This window comes from Takifugu rubripes, chromosome 5, assembly GCF_901000725.2.
Source record: "Takifugu rubripes chromosome 5, fTakRub1.2, whole genome shotgun sequence".
NCBI classification, from domain to species: Eukaryota; Metazoa; Chordata; class Actinopteri; order Tetraodontiformes; family Tetraodontidae; genus Takifugu; species Takifugu rubripes.
Window position 1 is genome coordinate 12,365,753 of NC_042289.1, and position 23,393 is coordinate 12,389,145.

At 51.0% G+C, this 23,393-nt stretch overlaps 3 protein-coding genes across 5 annotated transcripts in view; 1 reads left to right on the forward strand and 2 right to left on the reverse strand.

Moving 5' to 3' along the window:
- Positions 1–14,946, reverse strand: part of asic2 (acid-sensing (proton-gated) ion channel 2) — a 162,401-nt gene extending 147,455 nt beyond the window's left edge. The window contains exons 1-2 of one of the 3 annotated variants that reach the window (XM_029836395.1): positions 14,650–14,946; positions 11,849–12,461 (exon numbers count right to left, since the gene is read on the reverse strand). In XM_029836395.1, coding sequence (XP_029692255.1) covers positions 11,849–12,424 — 576 coding nt within the window. In that variant the 5' untranslated portion in view covers positions 12,425–12,461; positions 14,650–14,946. Of the gene's footprint in view, positions 1–11,848; positions 12,462–12,534; positions 12,987–13,069; positions 13,535–14,649 lie in introns of those variants that run through there. The other 2 variants (XM_029836394.1, XM_029836396.1) reach the window with 2 other exon arrangements.
- Positions 14,947–16,069: 1,123 nt separating this feature from the next.
- hrob (homologous recombination factor with OB-fold) lies at positions 16,070–20,599 on the reverse strand. Its single transcript, XM_011604220.2, has 10 exons — positions 20,434–20,599; positions 20,235–20,285; positions 19,312–20,127; positions 19,129–19,212; positions 18,855–18,989; positions 18,149–18,257; positions 17,524–17,609; positions 17,315–17,437; positions 17,077–17,239; positions 16,070–16,987 (listed from the first exon to the last, which is right to left on the reverse strand). Exons 1-10 carry the CDS (start codon positions 20,434–20,436, stop codon positions 16,932–16,934), a joined length of 1,626 nt encoding a protein of 541 aa, XP_011602522.2. The 5' UTR covers positions 20,437–20,599; the 3' UTR covers positions 16,070–16,931.
- Positions 20,600–20,655: 56 nt separating this feature from the next.
- On the forward strand, positions 20,656–23,358 carry asb16 (ankyrin repeat and SOCS box containing 16). Its single transcript, XM_029836606.1, has 7 exons — positions 20,656–21,089; positions 21,252–21,604; positions 21,677–21,944; positions 22,026–22,434; positions 22,516–22,599; positions 22,794–22,904; positions 23,004–23,358. The coding sequence occupies exons 2-7, from the start codon at positions 21,268–21,270 to the stop codon at positions 23,187–23,189; spliced, it is 1,395 nt and encodes a 464-aa protein (XP_029692466.1). The 5' UTR covers positions 20,656–21,089; positions 21,252–21,267; the 3' UTR covers positions 23,190–23,358.
- Positions 23,359–23,393: the final 35 nt, after the last annotated feature.

The following is a 23,393-nucleotide window of genomic DNA, read 5'->3' on the forward strand; positions in this document are numbered from 1 at the left end:
TCACACCGAGAAAAAGGACCGGCTCTTCCGCACTCGGGATTGATTCTGAGAGGGAATCACGCTCTCCCATTGTCCCCCAGTCTATCAGTGCCATTTGTCTTCGGTCAGGACATCACTCTCATTGACCTGGGCCTTATCCTGAATATGTTTCTCAGTCTGGCGCTGGCAGGACAACCTGGCTGCCGCATCTGCTTCTAAAGCTCCTGACAAATCACCTCATGGAGAGAGCCGTGACGGACGATTTCCTGAAGGAATGTGGGGAACATTATCTCCTCTGGCCATGCCTCAGCATCCATTAATCATTGTGATCACAAACACCGGGACAGAGCATGTTTGAGGAAGCCTCTCCACACCCGCATAGCGAAATACAGCAAAATAAGGACATTTTTTTGCCTGGGAGAACTGAAAAACCTGACAACCGAGCTGATTTTAGATCATTTCATCGCTGTTCGATCAAAGAGGCCGTACAACATCTCACAGCAAACTGGGGGAAATTAGCAGATATTTCATGATGGAATTTTCGAGCGTGGCCTGAGGTATTTATCTATAATAGATCAGAGCGTTATGTGGCGCCGACCCGCCGGACCGACAGCGCTTCCTCTCCTCTCTCTGCCATTCCTGATGTTCTTCCTCTCCGTTTCGGGCCTCTGGCCCACCAGGGTTGAGACTGATTGGATTAGACGCCAGCGTGCCCGTTTTCTCGTGGCACAAACGCAGCAAACACAGAAAAGCACAGAGCATGAATAATGACGCACGCTGCAGTGCACGTTACACAAGCTGGGAAAACATATTTATCACACACAGACGTTTGGCACGATGGGGGGGGCAGAACTAGCCAGTGGATTTAGAGGCTTAGCTGCTTAGCGTGCGCCCCCCCTCCGGGGACAGAAACACTCCCCAGATCTAAAGGGGAGCATCAGAGTCTCTGTTTTGTGTGCGCGTCCAAAGATAGTCGGTCAGGAAGAGTGAGGCGTGCAACAGAAAAGCCCAGAGGTTCTTATTTAACACCGGATTACGGAGGGACTCGTGTTCTCTTGGAGTTTTCAGACAGGATTCCCTCATTCGGCGCTCCGATTCAACGACGCTCCTGATAACAGAGTCGTCGTCAGCCGAGCGCCGCGGCAGGAAGTGCACACGCGTCGACTTCCTGCGGACGTCTGCGGGCTGGCGAGCTCCCGTTTCCCAGCCGCAGGTGTGAATTCCACAGATAAATGGATGGAAAATGAGGAGAGTTTAAGCTGGATTAGCTCAGTGAACACAGGTAACCTGGTGCATGCTTCAGAGGAGGGGGCCGCTCTGACACGCCTCCGCATGGGAGAACACCAACGGCCTCGCGGAGCGCACGCAGCCGAGCGTTCCCGGGGTGAAAAACGCTGTTCAGGAAGTGGACTAACTGCTCACTGCTGGAAATGACCAAACCGCTGTTTTTCGACTGCTTCGCGTGGAGATCCTCACATTTACACTCCTCCGCGTCCCCCAGCTCCATTTTCTTTCATTAGGCCAGAGCTGACACCTTTCACTTCCTGGGTGACTGCTCTCACGCTCAGGCAGTCCCTTCAGGTGTGAGGTGATCGGGGTATCAATAATTTAGGCCCCCGAGATGGTTTTTACCTCCTTCTCAGCTTTGCTGTCACGATTCAGCCAGTTCGGCATCACGCAGGGTGCACAAGTATAATTACAAGGAATTAAAAGTTGCAAATGGGTGCTCGTACTTGAAGATTCAGAAGCGCGATTGTTTCAGAGAAGAGCTCATTTTCAATTAGCTGTATTATGGCGACAGCGTGAGCTTCAAATAAGAAATAAACACGCCCGTGGCTGGATGCTGAGGGAGGTTTGAGGGCGTAGGCACAGATGGATCTGGCTGTTCGACTGTGTTCCGGCTCTCTGCCGTCTCACTGGCTGGCTGCTAACTGGCGCCTGGATTCAGTACTTGTGGGTTTAAATTTGCAGAAAAGTGCCGTTGATTTACACAGAAATGCGTGGTTTCCTCAGCTGAAGCACAGATTCTTTAAATCAAAAGATGCCAACTTGAATAATCATTGAAAAACACGTTGTTTTTTTTTGGAACTTTCGGGGCAGAATTCCAAAAACACCGCCACGCTCAAAGTTATTAATGTTTAACGGGGACGAGGACGTGAGGGACACTCTGCTTCTGGTAGCAGGCCATCACTGCTTGTCATGACAGTTTCCCTGGAAGACTGCTGAGGTTATTCCTGACATCACGTCAGTGGCCTAGATAGAGACTGCAGGACGTGTGACTGCGTCCAGGCCGTACGTCCACTTGTACGGGTTCAGTGATGCGACGCTGAAGCAGAGCTGTGATCAAGGACGCTGAATAATTAATCCCTCGCAATCGTGGCGGGCAACATTTAGCTTTAAACGGTGTGCAACATTGATTCAACTCTGTTTACTTGCTCAAGGCGACAATCAGCAGCACGCCTGGCAACCGCAAAACGGGCTCCGATGCTGGAGAACAGCAACGTTTTTAGGTCGGATTTTATGAAGTAATATTCCAGCGGTGTTTGTGCTGCATTTCAAGCTTAAGCAAATATCCACATCTCAGATTTAATCAGTGGCTTCTTGTAGAGAGAACGGAGCTTTTTAGGAAAGTAAGCAGCTTGCTAGTCTGTTGTTTCAGCCCTTCAGTCAGATTTAGGTTGACAGTGTTTAAAAAGTTTATCCGGGCGACCCAACTAGTCAGTATGTGAACGGCAGCATGGTAAATGTGTGCGAAAACCTCGCCGTTCTGACAGATGTATGGCCTATAAAATAAAGCTGAACCTCGGGGGACTGGAAGCTGTCTACATCAGAAGGCAACGGGAGATTTCAGCATGTCAGAAGTTCCTGCCCATCTTCCAGGAGGCATGTACGAGAAGACTTTGGAGTTATTTTGGATTTAGAATCACTCAGGGTTCCTTGTAATGTTTGATCTTCGTCTCCACAGTCAAATACTCTCATCTGATGTCTTTAGAAGGAGAAGAAAGAGGACAGAGCGGTGTCACCGCAAGACTAAAACAAGTGCAGGATGATGCTAATGTCATATACTCTTTTTGGGCTCCTGAGGGAGGAATCAGAGCAGCGAACTTTAGCGATCAGACACCAGCGTTTGTTGTCAATGGAGACGGCAGACGGAGTGAAGAGAGGATCAAAAGTGAAAAAGTAAAAGAGAGAGTCGGGAGACCGAAGTGATATCAAAAAGGAGCTTCAGATTTGCCTTCCCAGTTCATTAGAGGCACTGAGGAAGAGAAAGCAGCTGGAGGCCGGCGATCCAAACACAGAACAGGCTCGCTGGCGAGGGTCAGACCTGTCTATGGGGACGCCTCTGACAGCCTGAACCGTCTGTAAGACTGCTAAGATGCTTAAAAGAGTCCAGGTATAACTTGATAAACCCGTTTCGGTCCTGCCAGTAGCTAACCAGCACCATCACGGTTCCCCTGTCTGACCACCCTGCTGGTTCCCAATCAAACCTGCTCACCTACCTTCTGTTTCCTTACCAACTACAGCTCTGTACTAATAAAATGTTTCGGTCAAGAAGAATTACACTCCCCCATGCATGCACGCACACACATGCACACCCCCACATACACACACACACACACACACAGTTCCAGCAATTTCCCTGAACGGTGACAGGAATAATTGAGGCTGCCTGGTGTTACCGCGTTCGTCAGGCTCCGAGGCGCCTCAGTATACAGAGTTTTCTTATGTGAAAATAAGTTTTCACATTCGATCTGGCACAGGAGCGGGAGGATCACATTCACCGGCTGATGTGATAATTGTCTGCCATCCTCTTGCCCGGAGCAGGGAGGCTGACAGTTTTATCGCCACCACCCGAGCCGTTCAGAACAGCTCAGAGATCAGCCCCCCCCCCTTCCAGAGGGGAGCTCGCTCCCGTCCTCCTGGTCACTTTTAAATTTAAACACCTTCTTCCTTACAAACCTTGTCTGTTATCAGGGGAAAAGCTCTCCTGCGACGCCTCGTTTCCTCCTGTTATTATTTTCCTCCTTCGACGTTTAAAGGGTAAAAAACTCGCTAAGAGAAGTTGCCGACTGAACCAGGGTGGGAGAAAGAGAGGCAGGCTAGCCAGTTCTGTTCCTAGCGGCCCCCGCCCCAGTACACCTGCAGCGGCGCAGGATCATGACGCCCACAGCAGAGGGAAATGGATGGTAGCTTCCCGGCGAGGGTGAGGGGTGACCCCTCCGAGCCAGGCGGTAATCTACCCTCCTGGCTGCTCTGGGCAGCCTCGCTGGGCCCTTTCTGCAGGACTATTCAGTTATTAAGGTCTAAAGTAAATGTTAAAATATAATATTTGACGTTCTGAGTAGAGAGGATGATACCAACTAATGTGATTTTTAGCAAATTCAATACATGTGAATGTGTTATGAGCAGAAACTTCAATATTAATATTAGATCTGCCAGGTTTCATCTACTTATGTCAACACTCTAAAAGTCAGGCAGCTCAGAACGGATGTCAAAAAGGGGCAAAGGATCATCATTTAGGGATAGTGAAAGGATTTATACTTATAAATAAAGCAGCTCCACTCGAACAGAAGCCTTCTCCTGGTCTGGACATGCACAGTTTGTATCCCCGTTTGTGTCCTTAAATCACATATTAATGGATATTTATGTGCATAGTTCAGGGACTGCGTGGTCGCTGCGAGTGAACAGATTAGATCATGATGCTTCAATTTATGGCTCAGAATGATTAAAGATCAGCCAACGAGCGATAGGGAGCCTGCTGGGGCAATTACGCTGGCAAAGCAGAGCGATATTCCGGGTTTATCAGAGCCGGCAAATCTGGGAATACCAGATTAAGAAAGGGATGAAGAGATGAGGGTGATCGTGATATCGATAATGAAGATATTAACGGTGATGATGATGATGATCAGCTCAAATCTCTCTCTGATTTGAGTATCCAGCTGCTGTCAATCTTTTTAATATCAATTATCAAATGTGTCTTAATCCGGAGACCAAATCGGAGCCATTCTATGGCGAAATGTCCTCCACAGGGGAGCCCTGAGGGGCACAGCGAGCGTTTACTCATCAATCCGCAGGACGCGTTTACTCATGCAGGGTTGAGATGCAGTTAACATAAAGAGCATCTCAGCGGTGAACTTTTGACACCAGGTTAGCGAGGAGGGAAGTGAAAGGAAATCAATACACACATCCTGCAGCTGAGGAGAGCAACATGATGCTTCCACCAGCCAGAGGATGGACACACACAGACACACACAGACACACACAGACACACACAGACACACACGGTATCTAAGTTTTAAACTAAGACGCTCCGTTATTTCCCTGTGATTCAGCACCATCCATGACGGTTCGCACTGATTTATTCTTCTGTTTAAGAGCAAAAGAAGCTGAATTACATCTGATTAATGCACTGCTGCTTTCATTCTTCTGTATCACTGTTAAATATTCCCAGATTAAAAGGGGCTGTAAAAACACCCAAAAAAACCAAGACGTGTTGTAGCCGCTCTGCAGAGCACCGCTCTGCTACTCATGGACCCTTCTGCAGGGTTCCTGCAGTCAGCCGGGCCAGAGAGGGCGCCACTCCAGTTGTCAGGGGTCCAGAAGTCGAGCCTCTTCATGCTGCTGCTGACCGGTACCAGATGCACTCAGCTCCAGCACCAGCTGGAGGAGAGCAAATTTAGCAGGATGACAGAGTGCTGATACGGGGACCCTGACAACGTGGCATCCCTGGACCTCCAACTGCTGGCTGAATTATATATGAATAGGGACAATTAGGCACAACTACCAACACAGAGAGGCTGAGGAAGGAAATCTCAACCGCAGCCAGTTCTGATGTGTTGTTTTGTCGCAGCTTTCAGGATTAAACCAAGTTTCTTCAAAAACTGCGGATGCTTGTGAGGAGAATCTAGAACACAGGATGCAAAGGTTGTCAGAGAGGATTAGGCTGGGTACCGTGCCGGTCCAAATGAGCTCTCAAAGGATGCTCCGAGCGTGCGCTGGTTTATTATATGGCGAGGCGTCCTGATTTATGTGAAGCTGCATATCAAACAGATGGAATCTATAGGGCTGTGTTGTGCAGGAAGCAGAGACGAGCTCTTCAACAGACGTGTGCTCCATAGTGAGACTTGTGAGCACTTGAGAAAAGGGAGACGTGCCTATAGGGTTCACAGGGTTCATGCCAGTGTTTATCTATGCGATCACCATGGTAACAAGGGACACGCAGGTAGTATTGAGAAGAAAGGAATTACGAACACAAGGGTCTACAGCAGGAGTCCGACATCAACAGAACCGCTGCTGTAAATGTAGATGAAGTGGTGAAACAGTGAGAGGGCAAGAGCTGCCGTACCTGGACAGAGCTGGAGGACATCTGGACATCTAAGGACATTCTCAACGCCTCTCTTAGCCAAGGCACTGAGTTGGCCAAAACTAATGCGTGACATTAGGAAATGCACCAAACGCAGCAGATCAAGGCTTCCACATTGGCAGGAGTGGGTTTCCACCAAATGCTGCATCCACATTTCCCAGCAGAGAGATCCGGAGCAGAAAGACCTCAGGTGAGCCTGAGATCAAACGGGGTTTCTCGGCACACAGAGTAACACAGGAATATAATGGGGAAAAGCAAAATAGACAAAAGGGAGCCTTTAAAACAGAAAGAGGAATCGAATTCTCCAGTAGCACTCTGTGGGACGTGAGCAGCTAACACTCAGGCCAGACTCTATATGGTAAATTATGAAGTGAGAGAGACGAGTGAGACATGAAATGTAATGGAAAACCAAAGCGACACGCACAGAGAGCCTGTGAGGGAGGAAGACAACATGGGGCCTGGTGTTACATCTGTGTAGACACACAGCTGGATGCAAGCGGCACAAGAATTATTTATGTGGTTATCATTTGCATTCAGGCGACAGAACAGCCGTCAACGCGCGCTGATCTTCACAAAAGACGCTCAAACGGGCTGCAGGGAGCCCGAGAGCATCATAGGTGGCATCACACAAAGCAGCGGCAACAATAGGATAACATATTACTCCAATCTAATCTGCTTTGGAGAATAATCCTTTGTCTATGTTTGTGTCTGTAACTAATCGCGCCCGATTCCCAAACGGACGAGCCATCTGTCGCCGTGGAGTTCCTCTGTCTTTGCCCCAAACCTGCAGGATGGAGTGATCTGGCCTCCTCTCAGGGAGCTGGAGGAGGAGAGCAAACACTCTGACTGCTGCTCTTTTGTCTCCCGAGCTCTTCACCAGCTTGGTAACTGCTGTATTAACGTTCGCCCACCTAAGGAATTACCGCCCTTTCAAAATTCTAAACGCAGCTGCGGCTGCTGGTTTTTGAAGCCGCCACTAAGAGCTGTGATTCCACAATACGACGCAGACGCGTGATCAATATTTGATCTTCCTGAGCAGCCTGTTGCCGCGCTAGTCTTCCTCCTCTTCACTTTTCCGGCAGCAGCTTTGACAAATTGCCACCAGGTTTTAGCTGCCATCGCTACAACGGGGCTGACTTAATCTATTAACTGCTCTATAACATCTACTGCTTCTTGACCTGATTAAAGCCGAAGATATTAAAATAAAGGATCCCGTTGTACAGCTTGTAACTGCTTCACGCTCTATTTTAGTTCTTTTTTTTACTTTTCGAGAGACGGTCCAGAGAGTGAAGGTGCAGCCACCAGCATCAAGAACATCCATTAAGGTTTCAGCTGGTGCTGGAGAGCTGTTGCTGTTGGTGAAATCATAAAATCCTGCACTTATGACCAATTTCATTCCAAAGTAATTTCCCGACTGTGTCTTGAGAACTGAAGACACCTTAAAAATAGACCTCAATTTCCCGTTCCTAAAGCATTTAAGATCAAATCCCGGTTTTCAAAGAGGCCCTTCATCAAGTGGATGATTACGATGATGTAGCACAATCAAAACATCACAGTCCTCTCCTCGTCATTCCTCCCAGTGATGAAAATAAGCTGTGATTCCACTGCTGGAGCATCTAAACAGATGAAAACGTGGACCAGCTAACAGGTCTTAGCCCGTCTGTGCTGAAAGAGCTGATAACACAAGGCCGATCACATATGACGGCATGTTCCCACTCAAACCTGCCCTGGTGAAAATATGAAAACATCCTCTGGCGCAGTGAAATACACACACACACAAACACACACACACACCCAGGAACCTAACCAGCTCAGACAGTGTTTCCTCTGGAGGCTACAGTGAAGCAGGAGTCCTGACAGACTGCTGAGGTAATGGCTCTTCACTGCTCCATCCTCCTCCACAGCTTTGCTACACAACATCCACAGCCTGAAAAACATTGATGAACAATGACAGGGGACGAATATTCCTGGTAATTCTTAGAAAATAGACTAAATAGCACCTCCAGTAATATTTTGTGACTTCTCAAGGTGATCCGTAAGGAGGGTAATACAGTTATGGTAAAAACATGAGCATCAGGGGGAATTACAGGTCCTTCAACACCACATAGCAGGCAGGTAAACAGTGTCCACACTGAGCAGATGGACTTCAGCTTCCTCCCACTGTGCAGGGTCCTGGTGTTATATCTTCTGTGCCTTTTAAGATCAAAGCAGCCAGGACGGTGAAATGCTGCCGCGGTGGCGTCTTAGTGATTAAGACCGAGCATCAGAAACCCAGAGCCTGACCCAAAACAAGCAACAGTGGCAGGAAAAACTCCCTGTTAACAGGAAGAAACCATGAGCAGGACCAGGCTCACATGGGGGGCCTCCTACTGATGGATGCTCAGGTAAAGGAGGAAGAGGAACAGACACCAAAGAATCTCTGATTCGAGAAGGCAGGGGGCATTCGTGGACCCACAATCCTCCTAGATCACCAGCTGGGAGGCGGCACCTCGACACAGTTAAACAGCACTGGGACACTAATGTGTGGAAGCCCAAAGGTCATGTGTACACTAATGGGTGCGGCAACCACAACCGCTACATTAGCAGATCGTGGTCAGAGGGCTGGATGCATCGCTAATTAGAGTCTGTTACAGAGTTAATGGCTGATTCACATTAAGCCAGAGAGTGTGGGAGTCCTCTCGAGACGTTCTGCAGCGGTTTACATACGTATTCAGTGAGTACCTCATCCCTCCGGCAGCCCAAGCAGCAATTAATCCTGTCTGTAATCATACATGACAAACATGCACAGGTAACCCGCCGCTGCACAGACAATGAAGTGATAAAGCACCCCGGCCCCGACACGTCTCGTAAGCTAAGCTAATGGATGATGATGGATGACTCCTTTCGGGACTGTTGAGCAGCAAAGGCCACAGCAGTGAAAGCAGATGGCCTGACCTCTTTTAAACCAGTCCACAGAGGCTTCAGGCCTCTTTGAGAAGACATAAAGCAAACTCTATGTGTAGGACTGGACAAAACATGGACTGTACGGACTGTAGACGTGAGGCGGAGGAGAGGGCCGGTCCTCACCGTTCCAACCGTTGGGGGATCCGAAGGTGCAAATGGTGCCTGTACAGTAGACGTTGCGCTTGCTTCCCTCTCTGCTCCAGTTGCATCAGTCACGTCACGCCGACTCCCGCGTCGCCTCCATCTTCCCTACGGAGCCTTCGTCAACGCGTCAGTCAAAAAGCTGATTCTGGTCCCAGCGGAGTCGTGCACATGTTTTCCTGCGCGCACACGTGCGCGCGCGCGTGCGTTCCCGTCTATTTTGGGAAAACAGGTTTTTCCTTTTCACCTTTCCTCTAAGACACGAAGGGCCGGCGCGTTGACGGAGAAGAGACGGAGCGAGTCAGGAGCGGAGCGGCAGCAACAGGCAGAGGGCACAGAGGATGACAGTGCCTTCGAGTAGCCGCTCCTGTCAACACCAATATGTTGGACGCTGGCAGGAGGTCAGCGTCACCTCATGAAGTATCCAAGACTGTCAATTAAGGGGGCGCAGCAGACATTAGAAGGCAGTGATACTGCAGAATCTGCACCGGCTCGACTGCTGCGTTGAGATCATCGCAGACGCCAAAGAGCTGATGTCACCTGTGTTTAAATCTTCACGCTAACAGACAGCAACGCCCGGATGGAGCTCTATCTCTTCTTTTCACCCTGGCGACGCTCAACCCAAAGCCCAACAAAACAAATGAGCGAGGTTGATCTCGAGGACGTTTATCTGCTCTTTTGTGGTTCTGTTCCGTGGACTCTGTTACTGCCGGATGTTATTCTGGAAATAAGGAGAGCTTGGAGCCAGTTTACCCCATTAACGATCTCGCTCTTTTTCAGTCTCTGCTCCGTTCTTCGGGATTCAGACTCAGGAAATCAAACGTTTGCCTGGGTTGGGAGCAGATATGTTGCTAATGACACAGACAATCAATGCAGAATGTAAACAGGGCCGTGATAAATGGGAAATCACGGCATCCGTCTGCGTCCGTGTCGGAACATTAGTTTGACAGTCACTTTGACATTACAATGCTCTGCTTCCTGAAAACCCAGGCGTGGCGTCGCTGTGCCTCAGATACAAATAAATGTGGTAATAATGGGATGTATTCATCACAGACACGACTCCAAAACATGTCTAAAGGAGTCAGGATGGAAAGAAATGGAAAGATGAAGATTTTATGAAACAGGGACGAGCAAACTAAGGCTTTTTATCAGGATTTTACCCAATTAGAAGGGAGTGACAGTGAGGAAGCTCTCCGTGATGACGGAGATGTCCAAAGAGAGAAATGAAAGGCATCGCTCATCTGGACAATCCCAACCCAGGATCATAGATCACCCACAGCTGGCCCCTGCTGCAGTGTTGGTGATGGAGCCATCTGTAACTGCGTGTAGTCAAAGATTAAATCTATCAACAATCAGCATTATACCGCATTCACACTCTGGCTGGAATTTTAATTAGGCCTGTGTAAAAGTCTTTCTGTGCCTACAGATTGTGGAGGGCAGTAAACAATATATTTAAATCCACAGTAGACAGCAATCATCCATTAACTGGCATACTGGCTGAAATATTAATTGGTGCAGGGGGGAAAGTGACTGAAACGAGACCCTATTTCACGCTACAATCAGACCTGAACTCTGAACACGGCCTCCACGTCTGATTCTTCATCTGAGATCATCATCAACAATCCCCTCGGAAAGGGACAAGAAGGACAACAAGTGTGTGCTTTATATTGTTGTCGCAGCACTTGCGCGCGTCTGACATCTTTTCAGAGGCACTTAAATAGCACTCTACCACAACAGCTACAACACACGGCAGAAGAAAGCTTGAGAATCAACCTGCCAAGACAGTTAAAATAAAGATGGAGGATGCGTCACCTCCTCCTCCTGTTGGACAAAGACAGAAAGCCTAAATATCCGCTAGGCAGAGCCAGAGTGGAGGTGGAGCCGTGTTTGGTTCTGGTCCATGAAGCCACCCTCTCAGGCTGAGGTCAGCTCTGTAACCCGTCATGAGTTCATGAGAACCCATCACGTAACCCATCATGAGAGTTCAAGAAACTCTGAGCAGCTGGATAAAAACAAATCAATTACAATAGGGTTTATACAATTCTCAGGGCCAACTGGATTTACCACATCACTTCGGGACTTTTTTTAATCCAAAGACTTAATTTAAAAAATGGCGGTCTTGGCGCATATGGCCTATACCTCAGCCGGCCACTAGAGGGCAGTTGGTTTTGTTTATTTTGGGGGTTTCGCCTGATTTTGGGGAAGAGAGGCCCTTCAGGGAAGGAGCAGCTCTAACTACATATCAAATCATTTCTCAGGTTCTATCAGCCACCGTGTTGGAATCCTACAGACGGAAAACATGGCGGCCAGGCACCTGGCCCGCTCCCTCGGACAGCCGGGGGGGGGGGGGGGGAGGGGGCTGCCACCGCCACTGATCCCTGCCCAGCAGTGATATTTAAAAGAAGACGCGGGTGAACTCACGGCTTTGAAGTCGCTGTGGTTGCACTCTTGTCCTTGGAAGCGGCAGTAGAGCATCATCTCTTTGAGGTCGTGTCCAACCCGCTCCACAAACTCCTTCATGCTGAAAGTCTTTGGCCGGTAGGCGGTGAAGTTGGCTTTTTCCTGCAGGAAAGCCAGAACGTCAGGATCTGCCAGGTGAGGCTGGGGGATCGTCAGGTGCACGTCCAGCAGAGCCAGCAGCTCTCCGGCGTGGTACAGATCGTTGCGGGTCAGGCGGCTGAACCGATAAGCATTGAGGTTGCAAATGGTCACAACGGGGAAGATGAGGCTGCCCGACACCACGGCGTCCACACTGGTCACGTGGGGGTAGGAGAGGAAGTAGGCCAGACGCTCGGCACTCTCCAGAGCTAACAGTCCCAGGCAGGCCAGCAGAGCCACAGCCCACAGTAAGCTGCGTGCGGTGGGCTGACCATACGGGAAGATGAAACGCAGTCCGTGCAGCGTGCTGCTGTGAGCAAAGGCCTGCCAAGAGGTGGGGTGCAGGCTAGAGCTCTCCTGGCTCCCCTGACTACCACAGGCCTCCTTTAAATCCATCATCAGCACTCCGGCCGGTGAGCCCCTCGGCGCCTCACACCTGCAGACACGGGAGGAAAGTGTGTGAAAGTGTGAGATCCGCAGCCCAGAATCGCAGCGAATACCCTGCGTACAGTCAACGAAGCCCCTGTGATCCCACAGGACACGCCGAGGAGGATGATACGGAGCAGCGAGGTGAGGAGAAAGACTCTGAAATGTGAAAACAGCCATGGGAGAAATAAAGAAAAACGCACAACAGGCACATTTCTGGAGGGAAACTACTTAAAGAGGAAGACAGAGGAGGAAGACACTCCCTCAGGGGGTCCCCTTCCTCACCACTTCCACACTCAATGACTCCCTGGAGGTCAGAACACACACACAGCACACAACCCTTCAACACAAACACACACACACACACACTTATCCTGGGACGTTAGCTAACTTCACTCACAAAACACGCCACAGGTAATTTCTGCAAGGCACCCGGAGCAAAGAACGCTGGAACCGCAAACCAATCAAAGCTGCCTCTGTGTATCCCAACTCATTTCTATTCCAAACTCACTCACTCACACACGCACACACACACACACACACACACACTCGAGCGCAAACACACGTCAAGGATTTCCAGGATCTCATGAGCCTCAAACTAACAACAATGGTAAGTACCTCTCTTGTTCAGCCTAGCAAGAAGACATCCAGCCAGTGCGAGTGCACGTGCGCCAGGCGGTGTGTGTGTGTGTGTGTGTGTTAGAGGGAGCGCGAGAGAGAAACGCGTTGACAGAGAGAGAGCGAGAGGCGTTGATGATTGGAGCCGCTAGTTAGTCGTGCATGCCGGTCCAAACTCCTCCTGTTTTCCTTTGGCCAGATCCATCCGTTTCCCCTCCTCTCTTCAGCTCATCTGTGGTGGCGGAAAACAAGAGCGGAGCCGGGAGAGGCGGGCGGGAGGCACACACACACACACACACACACACACATGCTCACACAGAGAGAGAGAGAGAGAGAGAGGGGACAAGAGAGGGAGGGGGAGACAGGAGAATGCTTTCCTCCATCGCTCTCTCCACACTAAAGTCACTTGAATGTTTCCTCCCTCCACCGTCTCGTTCGTCTCATTTCCACGTCTCCCCAACACTGGTGGCGACGGACCGACGCACGCAAAATGGAAGCTCCCACGGGCGGCGGGGGGGGGGGGGGAGACGCGGCGGCGGGCGCTGGCCGGGGATGGGTGTGTGTCAGGGGTAGTGAAGCAGAAGTGGAGACGGTTCGAGAGGAGAGACGAGGACGAAAATAAAAGGGGAAAACTAAGAGAGGGGGGGAAGGAAAGTGCAGTCACATGGTGCTCAGTGATGTCACCCAGAGAAAAGTCATTCAGACGTGATGTCACGCGCACAGAAGAGGCAGAAAGCTGGAATGGGGTGATAATAGGTGTGCACAGCATGTTTGCTGTTTGGTTGGCATGGTAGCTGGCACCGACTGTAAATCTCAGTGTGGGTATTACAAATGCAGGTCTAAGACACCCGTATTCCACAGTATACTGGATTCTTTCAACAAATGATGCAAGAAACTACTGATTTTAGAACGTTGGGGATATGTTTTGATCCATTGATCATGTTTTTTTTTTAAATTCCCATCATTTGCCGAAATAAACCTGTTACTTGTGTGACGCTTGTGCAGCAGAAATGAGCAGTACAAACACACAATTAGCTGTAATTGCTGACAATTATTACATTTAGGAACTAGTAATTTACTAAGGCTTTTGCCAAAACAAAGAGGTTAATTCACAGACCAACCCGGTAAAACAGACAAACAAAAGCCCTTACAGCGCTATTAATTTTTGCAGGCATAAGGACAAAAGACAAATACACTGAAAATAAATCACAATGTTTCTTCATATCTGGAGGCGATGAACAGTAATCTGGTGATTTCTGGGAAACAAGTGGCTGCAGGGACAAGTTATATAAATGCAAATTTCTTTAATGTTTATTTAACTGATTGAGACACAGTTGGCTGCCATTTTGTTTTCCAAAAACACCATGAAGTTAATTGTCAGTTAGCGAGTTTGAGACCGTTTTTTGAAAATGAACAATTAATAATAATAATAATAACGATTATATATATATATATATATTAATATTATGTGCCTTAGGGGACGTGCAGGCCATTCTTGTAGCTCGTTATAACATGAACAATGGCGGTACCGATCTAAATTAGCTTACTTTCTTTTGACTACGCAGTGAAATTAAACTCACCTGTTGCCATGGCGCTGATCACTTCCGGGTCACCTGTGGCGCTTGTTCTGTCTCGCTGGTGTTATTTTACACCGTTTTAATTACTCTTATCTGACGATCGGTTCAGAAAACCGGCGGATTAAAGAAAGAGCCCCGCTGCGGCTGCAAATTTGACCCCAAGAAGTTTCATTTTTGAGAGAAGCGGCCCAGTTTTGCGGTTAATTTATTCAGCGTCTCCCTTTTTTTTTTTACGCAACATTGAGTCTGACGAACGTCCTGATGTGCCCCTCGTCACAGAACCCATAATTATGATGGAACATTTTAAGTTCGACGCACTTTTTTCCTCCCCCGCACCGGTTGGTCTCTGCTGCGGGGGTTGCAGCTTCCTTAACGGTTTAATTAAGCACATTTCAAACTCATCTCACTTGACACCATCCAGCCAAGCAAATCTATCCAGTGGATTATTAGAGGGCAGGAATTGTGTTGCTTCTGTTCTCCCTACATAGAATATACTGATTGAACACACTGGCAACGCTATGAAATATGACTGGGAATTATCAGAGCAAGTTAATGTGAGCAGATGCTTTATCCCATGTACAAATCCACGATTGAACTCATCCATAATGAGCACTCAGCTCCGCTGGAGGCGCCGATCTGGCCTCCAGTGACCTCCCCTCGTTCGCAGGGTCACGTCCGAGAAGTTGGTCCTAAATCCCCCGCTGGTGCTCAGCAGACGGAGGAAAAACGGCCCGTTACTGGCGTCTTCGCATTCTTGTCAGGCCCCATGTTTCTCCACGCCCTTCGGGCGGATCCGCTTGAGTTTATTAGCATCAGCCGGATCGTTTGAGCCGATTCTGACAAGTTCCCCATGTTAACTAACCACCAACCCTCCTCGCGCCGACCCAGAAGTCAAAACTCAACTTTTGAGAATCATTTATGAACCATAATTTCAGTCGGGGCTGCATGATGCGTTTGATTACACTTCAGTTATTCTTCAACCAATGCTGAATTTTTTTTATTTAAAAAAAAAAAAAGCTGTTCTGAGAGATAAGAAACCTCTCTGTTCTCTCCACACTTTAAACCAGAGCGCTGCAGATCCCCTCCATTTTTTAGGAGTCCCCCCCCCCCCTCCAGATCAAATCGCTCCTTATTTGCATGACAAGACTAACGACACTTTTCGGTAGATCTTAATGAACTTTAGAGAAAATCAGCTCTGGGCGGGAGATAATTAGGCCGTTTCTGAGATTGGCTGCGCCTGGTTATTACCTCTGCTGAGAGACCATTTGACATTGAGGGGGGAATTATTGCAGAGCGAGCGTGAGCTGCAGAACCTAGATGCATTTTTGAGGTCGTAATTGGTAGATGTGCAGATATGAGGAGGAACCCCAGTTTCTCTCTCTCTCCGAAACACACACACACACACACACGCACACACACGTTCTGGTGGAATTAAAACTCCCTGTAATTAAGAGTTTTATCATCAGGTTTATTAAAAGTAGCGTTGGAGTCGAAGCCGACTAATGATGTCCACCAGGACTAGAACTGCTGCCGGCGCTGTGCACGTGTACGAGCAGCTATAGGCTCGATTTAATCACCTGTACAGACCGTCGGGGCTCCTGACCTGCACGCAAACAAACCCAGTTAAAACCCTGAAGTTCCTGAAGATGATGTTTTGGACCCGTGCAACACATAAATAGGGATGAGACATGTGGTGGGATGTTGCTTTAAGGTCGTCCCTAAACGACCTCCAGGTTTTTCGGCAGCAGGAGTGGACGTGCGCGACCCATTTTCTTTTTCTTCCCTAGGATGGCAAGGTCGCGACCCCTGCGGGCTGCCCGCGATTGGCTCATCGGGCTGGTGGAGCTCAGGATCCAAATCGTGTTTGAAGTCCAAGTCGCTCGCGTGGAGCTCGGTGGTTAATCCTGCCCCGGCTCGCGACGGTCACGCATCCATCACGTGACAAATCAGGACGGGGGGACGTGCGGTTGGGAAAAAGTGGAAACTCAGCTTTGTGAGCATCCTCATTTTGGCTCTTTAGGAGATAATCCAGGAAATTTATGCAGCTGCATTAAATACAGAAGCACAAAGAGGCAGAGGATTAACCTGAATCTGTAACAGTGAGGCGGAGGACTCTGGATCTGAGGCTCAGATCCTGTTGGGAGCTTTTCCAATAAGAGCCTGTTAGTCACGGTGCATCTCTGATGCCGAGGCTGAGGGAAGATGCTCTGCTCCTGGAGACCCCCTCGGTAAACAAACGCGGGGTCGCTCCTTATTCACAAAGTGCCGCCGTTGTAGGTTAGGGGTCAGAAGCTGTAGGTGTCCTCAGGTAACTCCCCCAGAAGCTCGTCCAGGTCGTCATCTGCGCGAGGACACAAGCACGCGTCAAGGAGAGGAGGCTTAAATATCCCGTTTGCTCATCGTGAGGTTGTTAGAAATGAGAGTTCTGACCCAACTCCCAGCCGGAGTGCTGCGGCGCTGCCCTCTCGGGCTCCAGAGCGCCTCTGCTGGAGCCCCCACCAGCGAGGTCCGCGTCGGCCTCCTCGCCGTCCTCGTCAAAGAGTAGCTGCATCCGGGACACGGGCTCCCGGAGGGTGGCGGGCGAGACGGGCTCCTGGAGACGAAACACAGGCGGGTTCGGATTTCATGTTCTGCTGGCGTTTCTGTTTCTGGAGGTCGTGACCCTCACCAGGACCAGCGGAGGGAGCTGCGTGGACGTCAGAGCCACTCCCTCCGGGGAGTAGATCCTCAGCAGGTTGTTGGGGGTCACGTTCAGGTAATGGTTTCGATGGGAAGGGGAGAACACGCCCACCTGCCCACACGGGGAGCAAACGTGTGGGCGAAAGGGCAAAACGACGGATGTGAATCCAGATTTAGACAGAGCCGGGGCAGATTTACCTGTTTGAGCAGCAGCACAGCGCCCACCTTCAGCTCCTCCACTCTCTCCTCCAGGAGGCGCCGATGCACGGTCCCCTGGATCTCCCCTGACACATTTTAGGATAATCATCCACATTTAAACACCGAAATCTTTAACAAAACGTGTCTTTATCTCCTCCAGTTACATAACAAACGAGTGAAAAGTGGCCCTCAGATCTATTTAGGACTCCGTTATAATTATGCATCAGTCTGTCAGTTTGATAAATGAAGAATTTTGAGCGCTAAGTTTTCTACAACACTTCGATTAACGACGCTGGATTCCTCCAGGGGGAAGCGTTTCTTTTTCGCGGCCAACTTCTCGCCTGGCGATTCATTTTCCTCCCGACAGAATAATCAGCGTTTGCGACCGGTCTCGGTGTAAAACAGGAGAACGGAGCGACGCCGGCGTTTGCAGGACATGCGCCACATCTGCGTGTAACCAGGCTTCTTCCCGTGACCTTCCCGTGACCTCTCAGCCTGCGCGGCACTCAGTCAGGCGGATGTCGAACACCCCTCTGCCGCCGTTGTGCTCTAAACACTCGTCTTTGTGTGTGTTTTTTTAGAGTCTTTTTTGACTTTAGAGTGGGGGTGTGGGTGGGCCGACTACCTGTTGGGTCTTTGAACACGGCCCTGGCGTCAGCGTGTGTGTGGACGATGCTCTTCAGCAGCACGGCCATGTTGGGCACTTTGTTTTTCGCCAGCCGTTTCAGCGCAGCCTGCGAGGACCAGCGGGAAAAATACCATTATTTTACAAAAATCACCTAATTCTGTACTTCAGACTTTCCAATCGTTTTTCTCTTGTTTTGCTTCACCTTTCAGGGGCTTTAGTTTCACTCAAAGTCACAAAACATGTCTGCAGCATGTATCGTGGCGCCCCCAGTGGTCTCCTTGGGAATTACACCTCTGTTTATTTGAATCGTGTCGTGTATTTTCTTGCTTTTCACACAGTCAGACATATTTTTGGGCCTAACAGCAGCAGTGCTACCATGCCTCAAATGAGTGTGTGTGTGTGGGTACAAAGTGTACAAGCTGCCATGTAGAAAAATGCCTGTTTTGAGCAGCATCGTCCCCACAGGGAGAACAGAACACACAGCTCTGTGCTCATTACAGTGATTGATGAGTGACTGTTAATAATTATGAATCACCTCCGGTGCAGCACCGCCGTTTCGTCTTATAATACTAAAAGACATCCAGCGGTGACGTGGTCTGTATTACAATGGGAAGATAATTGTAAAAAATGGTGCCTCAGCTGGAAACGATCCTGGCACCATTCCCTTGAAAGCACGTCGGGTGTGGAGATTGCGGCGGATCACCTTTCGAAGCACCATGACGACGCTGTAGGAGTGCAGGAAACAGGAGGGGTTTCGCTCATCCAGCCCGATCTCTGCCTTCATCGCCGCCCAGGCGCCGCCGCCGAAGTCGTCGTCCTCAGCCTGAGAGCTGGAAACCTGCAGATCCACATTCTCATCGGGGCGGCCAACACGCCGGTCATAAATCAGCGCTCCCGAGCTCGGGCCGATCGGTTTTGTGGCCGGTATGAAGTGAAATATGCACACAGGTGATTCAGGAAGCTTTTAATGCCGTTACCTGACTTTGGAGTCGAGCCACGGCGCCGTGAGCCGGAGTCAGAGGAACAGAGACCACTACTTCGTCCAGGTTCTGACCCTGCGGCTGAGAGACAAGAGTCAAGTTATTACACCGCGCCCTCGGGAAAACAAACGGTGGAAGATCATCGACAATCAGGCTTATCCGGACCGACGAGGGCCGAACCTGCTCAGGCAGGAGTCCCGCAGGGCCGGGGAAGCGTCGGGTCCTGGGCTGGTGACACCCCGAGCGAGACCTCTTACTGGGAGGTTTACTGGAGGCCGACACCAGCTGGACCAGGCGGTTGGTAAAAACTGGTGTGTGAAGAGGGTGAGGGCTCAGGATGGTGGAGGACGTGGAGGGTGCAGGGGCGCGAGGCTGAGGAGAGGGTCTCGGGGTCGTACGTGGTCCCTGCGGCCTGGAAACGGGGCTGGGGGAGGCACACGGGTTGGGACTGCGCAGAGGAACCGAGCGGACAACGGGACGAGGGTACGGAGACTGAAGAGGAGCGGACGGAGTCTGAGGGCGGAGTTTATTTCCAGATGAGGTCGAGGCCGGGGGCGCGGGGCTCGGCTCTCTCGCGTGGGGTGGGGGTCGCAGCGTTTTGGCCACAGGCGCAGGCGGAGCGGGAGACTGAAGTGGACGGCAAATCTGACCCTCGTCCAGGTCTGCGAGGTCAACGTCCCAGTCGTCAAAGTCCTCCTGAGCCCCCGGGGGCTTCAGCACCTCGGCCCCACGGCTCTGTAGCGACGCCACGGTAGGCGGCGAGTTAGTCTGAGGAGCCGGGCGAGTGGAAGGCAGCCGTCTCAAAGCCGGAGCGCTGCTGTGCAGGCTGCTCCCGCTGCACGGGGACGCTGAGCTCCATCCAGCCTGCTGAGGACAGCTGTCCTCAGGGTCTCTGCGGGACACGGAGGACCCACGCAGGGCGCCAGGTGACACCGTGGTGGTCCCGGTGGCAGCGGCCGGTGCAGGCTGCACACCCCAGTCAGGCTCCAGCAAGTCCTGACACACCAACACACGCAGGCGTGCACGGTGCGTGAGGGAGAGACACAAAGATCATCACGTTAGAGGGAGAAAACCAGGTGGATCAGGCGTTTCCTGGGAGTCACCTCATCGTCCAAGTCCTCGCCGATGCTGAACAGGCCGCTTATTTTGTGGGTCTGTAACAGAGGTGACGGCAGAATGACGATTCTACACGATGGCGACGGTGTTAAAGGCACAATTATTATGTGGGGATGAGCTATTAAAAAAGCCACCATTAGTGTTGTTAGCAGGAGTTAGCTTCGGCAGCTCAGATTGTTCACTTACCATCGCCGACACGAGATACAGCGACAAGAGCTGAATTTCAAGGAAAGCAAAGTTTCAGAGGACCCGAGCGCCATTCAACAAGATTCAGAGAGAGATTATCCACGAAAGATCAACGTTGCTCAGCGATCTGAGGGAACTTTCAGCCGTGTCGCTTCTGCCGCGCGGCCGCGTTTAAACACGACGTCATGACGTAAGGTCGACGTTCCAAAGATCCTCGTGGAGTCAGATGAGTCACTGCCCGGCCCGAAACACGTCCACAAATTGACGTTTTATCCTACAAGATGACAACTTCACAATAGGTTCAACACATACAAAGCTGCTGTAACAACACGGTGTCTAGCAGAGTTTCCCCGGACAACTGAAAAACTTTACCTTCTTTTGTTTGTTCTGCGATTTCGATGACTGAGTGGCCGCTTGTAGCGTCTAATTACTGACACCGTGTGGCCATTTTGGATATTACAGGTATCTGTTTACATTCTGATCTATTAATAACGACTGCAGCATGAGCGTGGTTCTGACTTTGAAAAGAAAATAAGGGCATTCGGTGTTGGGACATTCTGCTTTGGAAGTGCCATTTAAAAACTTAAGAAACTGTTTAAACTGTGAAGATTTTCACTTGATGTGTCTCATGAGCCCCCAGGCAGTTCAAGTGGAAGGTAAGTAAGAGGTGGCATTTGTCTGTCACAGTAATGCTGCTAATAAAAGCCTTCAGGCTTGTTTTGAGGCCATTTAACCAGCGATGCGACGCAGACAGACCAGGAAATTGTGAAAAATTGTTGACTACCAGTTCCCTTGTATAACATGTCAACTTTGCACAGGGCTCACTTCAAAGTGATGTCAGGAGATACGTTTCCTTTCACATCGGCCTCGCTACGCTCTCTGAGACTGGAGCAGGAGTTCCAGGACTGGGAGGATGCTCGGAGAGCATTGGCTCACAGGAGATCCATGGCGCGGGCCCCACTATCGCGGGCCCCCAGACCCACTTCCAGGCAGCAGCCCCTTCAGGAGGTGCGGGCCCCTCCGCCCCAGATGCGATGCAGGGACACAGCCGTGCACAACACCTTCATGTATGGAGATATGAAGGGCGTGCACACTGTGCTGAAGGACCCGGGGATGGTCAACGCCCTGCTGGAGACGGTCAAAGAGGAGATGGTGTGGACCCCGGAGATGGGTACGGACTCTAAACCGCGCGAAAACCTGTCGATAACTCGTAAACTTGAACTCATCTGGGCTCCTCCGTCAGGCATGTGGACGCTGAGCTCCAAGGTGAAGCAAACGTCGCCGTTGCGTCTGGCCGCCAGCAGGGGGCACTCGGGGTGTGTGGAGGAGCTGCTGTTCCGTGGGGCTGAGGTGAACGACGACCCCGGGGGAAGCGCCGCCCTCCACGACGCCTGCAGCGGCGGGCACGCCGCCTGCGTCCAGCTGCTGCTCGCCCACGGAGCAGAGCCCGACCTCCTGGCGGACGACGGCAGCGCTCCTCTCCACCTGTGCACGTCTGCCCAGTCACTCCAGTGAGCCAGAGGAAACATCTGGAACTGGACGTTCCTGTCCAGAACAGACTCATTGAGTCCCGTGTGAATATCTGATTCCAGCTGTGCTGAGCTGCTGTTGCAGGCCGGAGCGGAGGTCAACGCCAGGGTGCGGGAGTCCAGGCGGACCGCTCTGCACATCGCTGCTCGCCGCGGCCTGGAGGAGCACGTGGAGCTCTACCTCAAGCACGGGGCAGACGTGCGCGCCACCAGCCAAGAGGGGGAGACCCCTCTGAACGCCGCCTGCTCCGGCGCCGAGAGGCCCTCCGAGGCCGGACGCTACTTACGTGTGATCCAGAGGCTGCTGGAGGCCGGCGCCGACCCCAGAACCGCGGGCAGGAAGCAGCACACCCCCCTGCACAACGCCTGCTCCAACTGCAGCCCCCGGATCGTGGACGTCCTCCTGCAGCACGGGGCCAGGGCGGCGGTCGCCAACGGTCTGGGATACACACCAATGGACTGTTTGTTACAGGTGTGTGTGTGTTGGGGGGGGGGGGGTTAACTGGTACAGGAGGGCGAATTAAAGCATGACATCATCCTTTTGCCGTTTAAGGTGGTGGATGATTTCCAGGACCAGCAGCTGGCAGCCGTAGCGCGTTCCCTCCTGAACCACGGAGCCAAGCCGGCGTCGCCAAAGGTTAAGAGGAACGCAACACCTTAGTCTAGCCCGGAGCACAGCCGAGGAGGTGGCGGTTGCTATTGGAAACGCCACCTTCATGGCAGTCAGAGTTTCAGCTGATGCGTCCCCCCTCCTCCTCCTCCTCTCAGTACCCCCAGGTTAGTTAGTACCTTTAGTTGAAGCAGGGTTAACAGTCGTTTCTGCTGTTACAGGCGCTGCGGCGGTGTCTCCCATCCGTTTCCACCCTGGAGGTGATGCTGAACTCCTACGAGTCGCTGCCTCCCTGTGACTGGGAGGTCTCCCTTCCTCCCCACCTGTCCCAGGTGAGTCGCCGCCTCCGCTCCGCTGTCGTGCTCCAGGCCCGAGCTCCTTCAGTTTCCACCCTCCCTTCCTTCCTTCCTTCCTTCCTTCCTTCCTCTCAGGAGCACCAGCCTTTCCTCCGGCTGCTGAGTCAGCGTGGAGCCGGGCCCCGCTCCCTGCAGCACCTCTGCCGCTGCGCTCTGCGTCAGCACCTCGGGCCCAGATGTTCCACAGCTGTCGGGTCGCTGGACATTCCCGCCTCCCTCAGGGAATACCTGCTGCTGCGCAGCGATGGGACGCTGCACTGATGCCGCAGAAATGGCCACCACGGCCCTCCTTCACTCACTTTTTAAAACTCGGTTACAAAGGTGGCGTAAATTTAAAACTACTGTTTCATGTATCTCGAAAATCCAAAAAAAAAATGTCCAGTTTCGCTTTAATAATCCAGAAATAAAGAAAAATGACAACAGAATCTTCCTCAGGGACAATTTAGATTTATTTTTTTTTAGATA

Bases quoted from the DNA above. Each gene is read 5' to 3' on its own strand.
- asb16 (XM_029836606.1), top strand. From the start codon at position 21,268: ATGTCAGGAGATACGTTTCCTTTCACATCGGCCTCGCTACGCTCTCTG. The intron at 22,435-22,515 runs GTGTGTGTGTGT...TTGCCGTTTAAG, and splicing joins CAATGGACTGTTTGTTACAG to GTGGTGGATGATTTCCAGGA. The intron at 22,600-22,793 runs GTTAAGAGGAAC...CTGCTGTTACAG, and splicing joins CCAAGCCGGCGTCGCCAAAG to GCGCTGCGGCGGTGTCTCCC.
- hrob (XM_011604220.2), bottom strand. The intron at 18,990-19,128 runs GTAACGGCATTA...GTGGATCTGCAG, and splicing joins TGGCTCGACTCCAAAGTCAG to GTTTCCAGCTCTCAGGCTGA. The intron at 18,258-18,854 runs GTGATCCGCCGC...TGGTCCTCGCAG, and splicing joins TCGTCATGGTGCTTCGAAAG to GCTGCGCTGAAACGGCTGGC.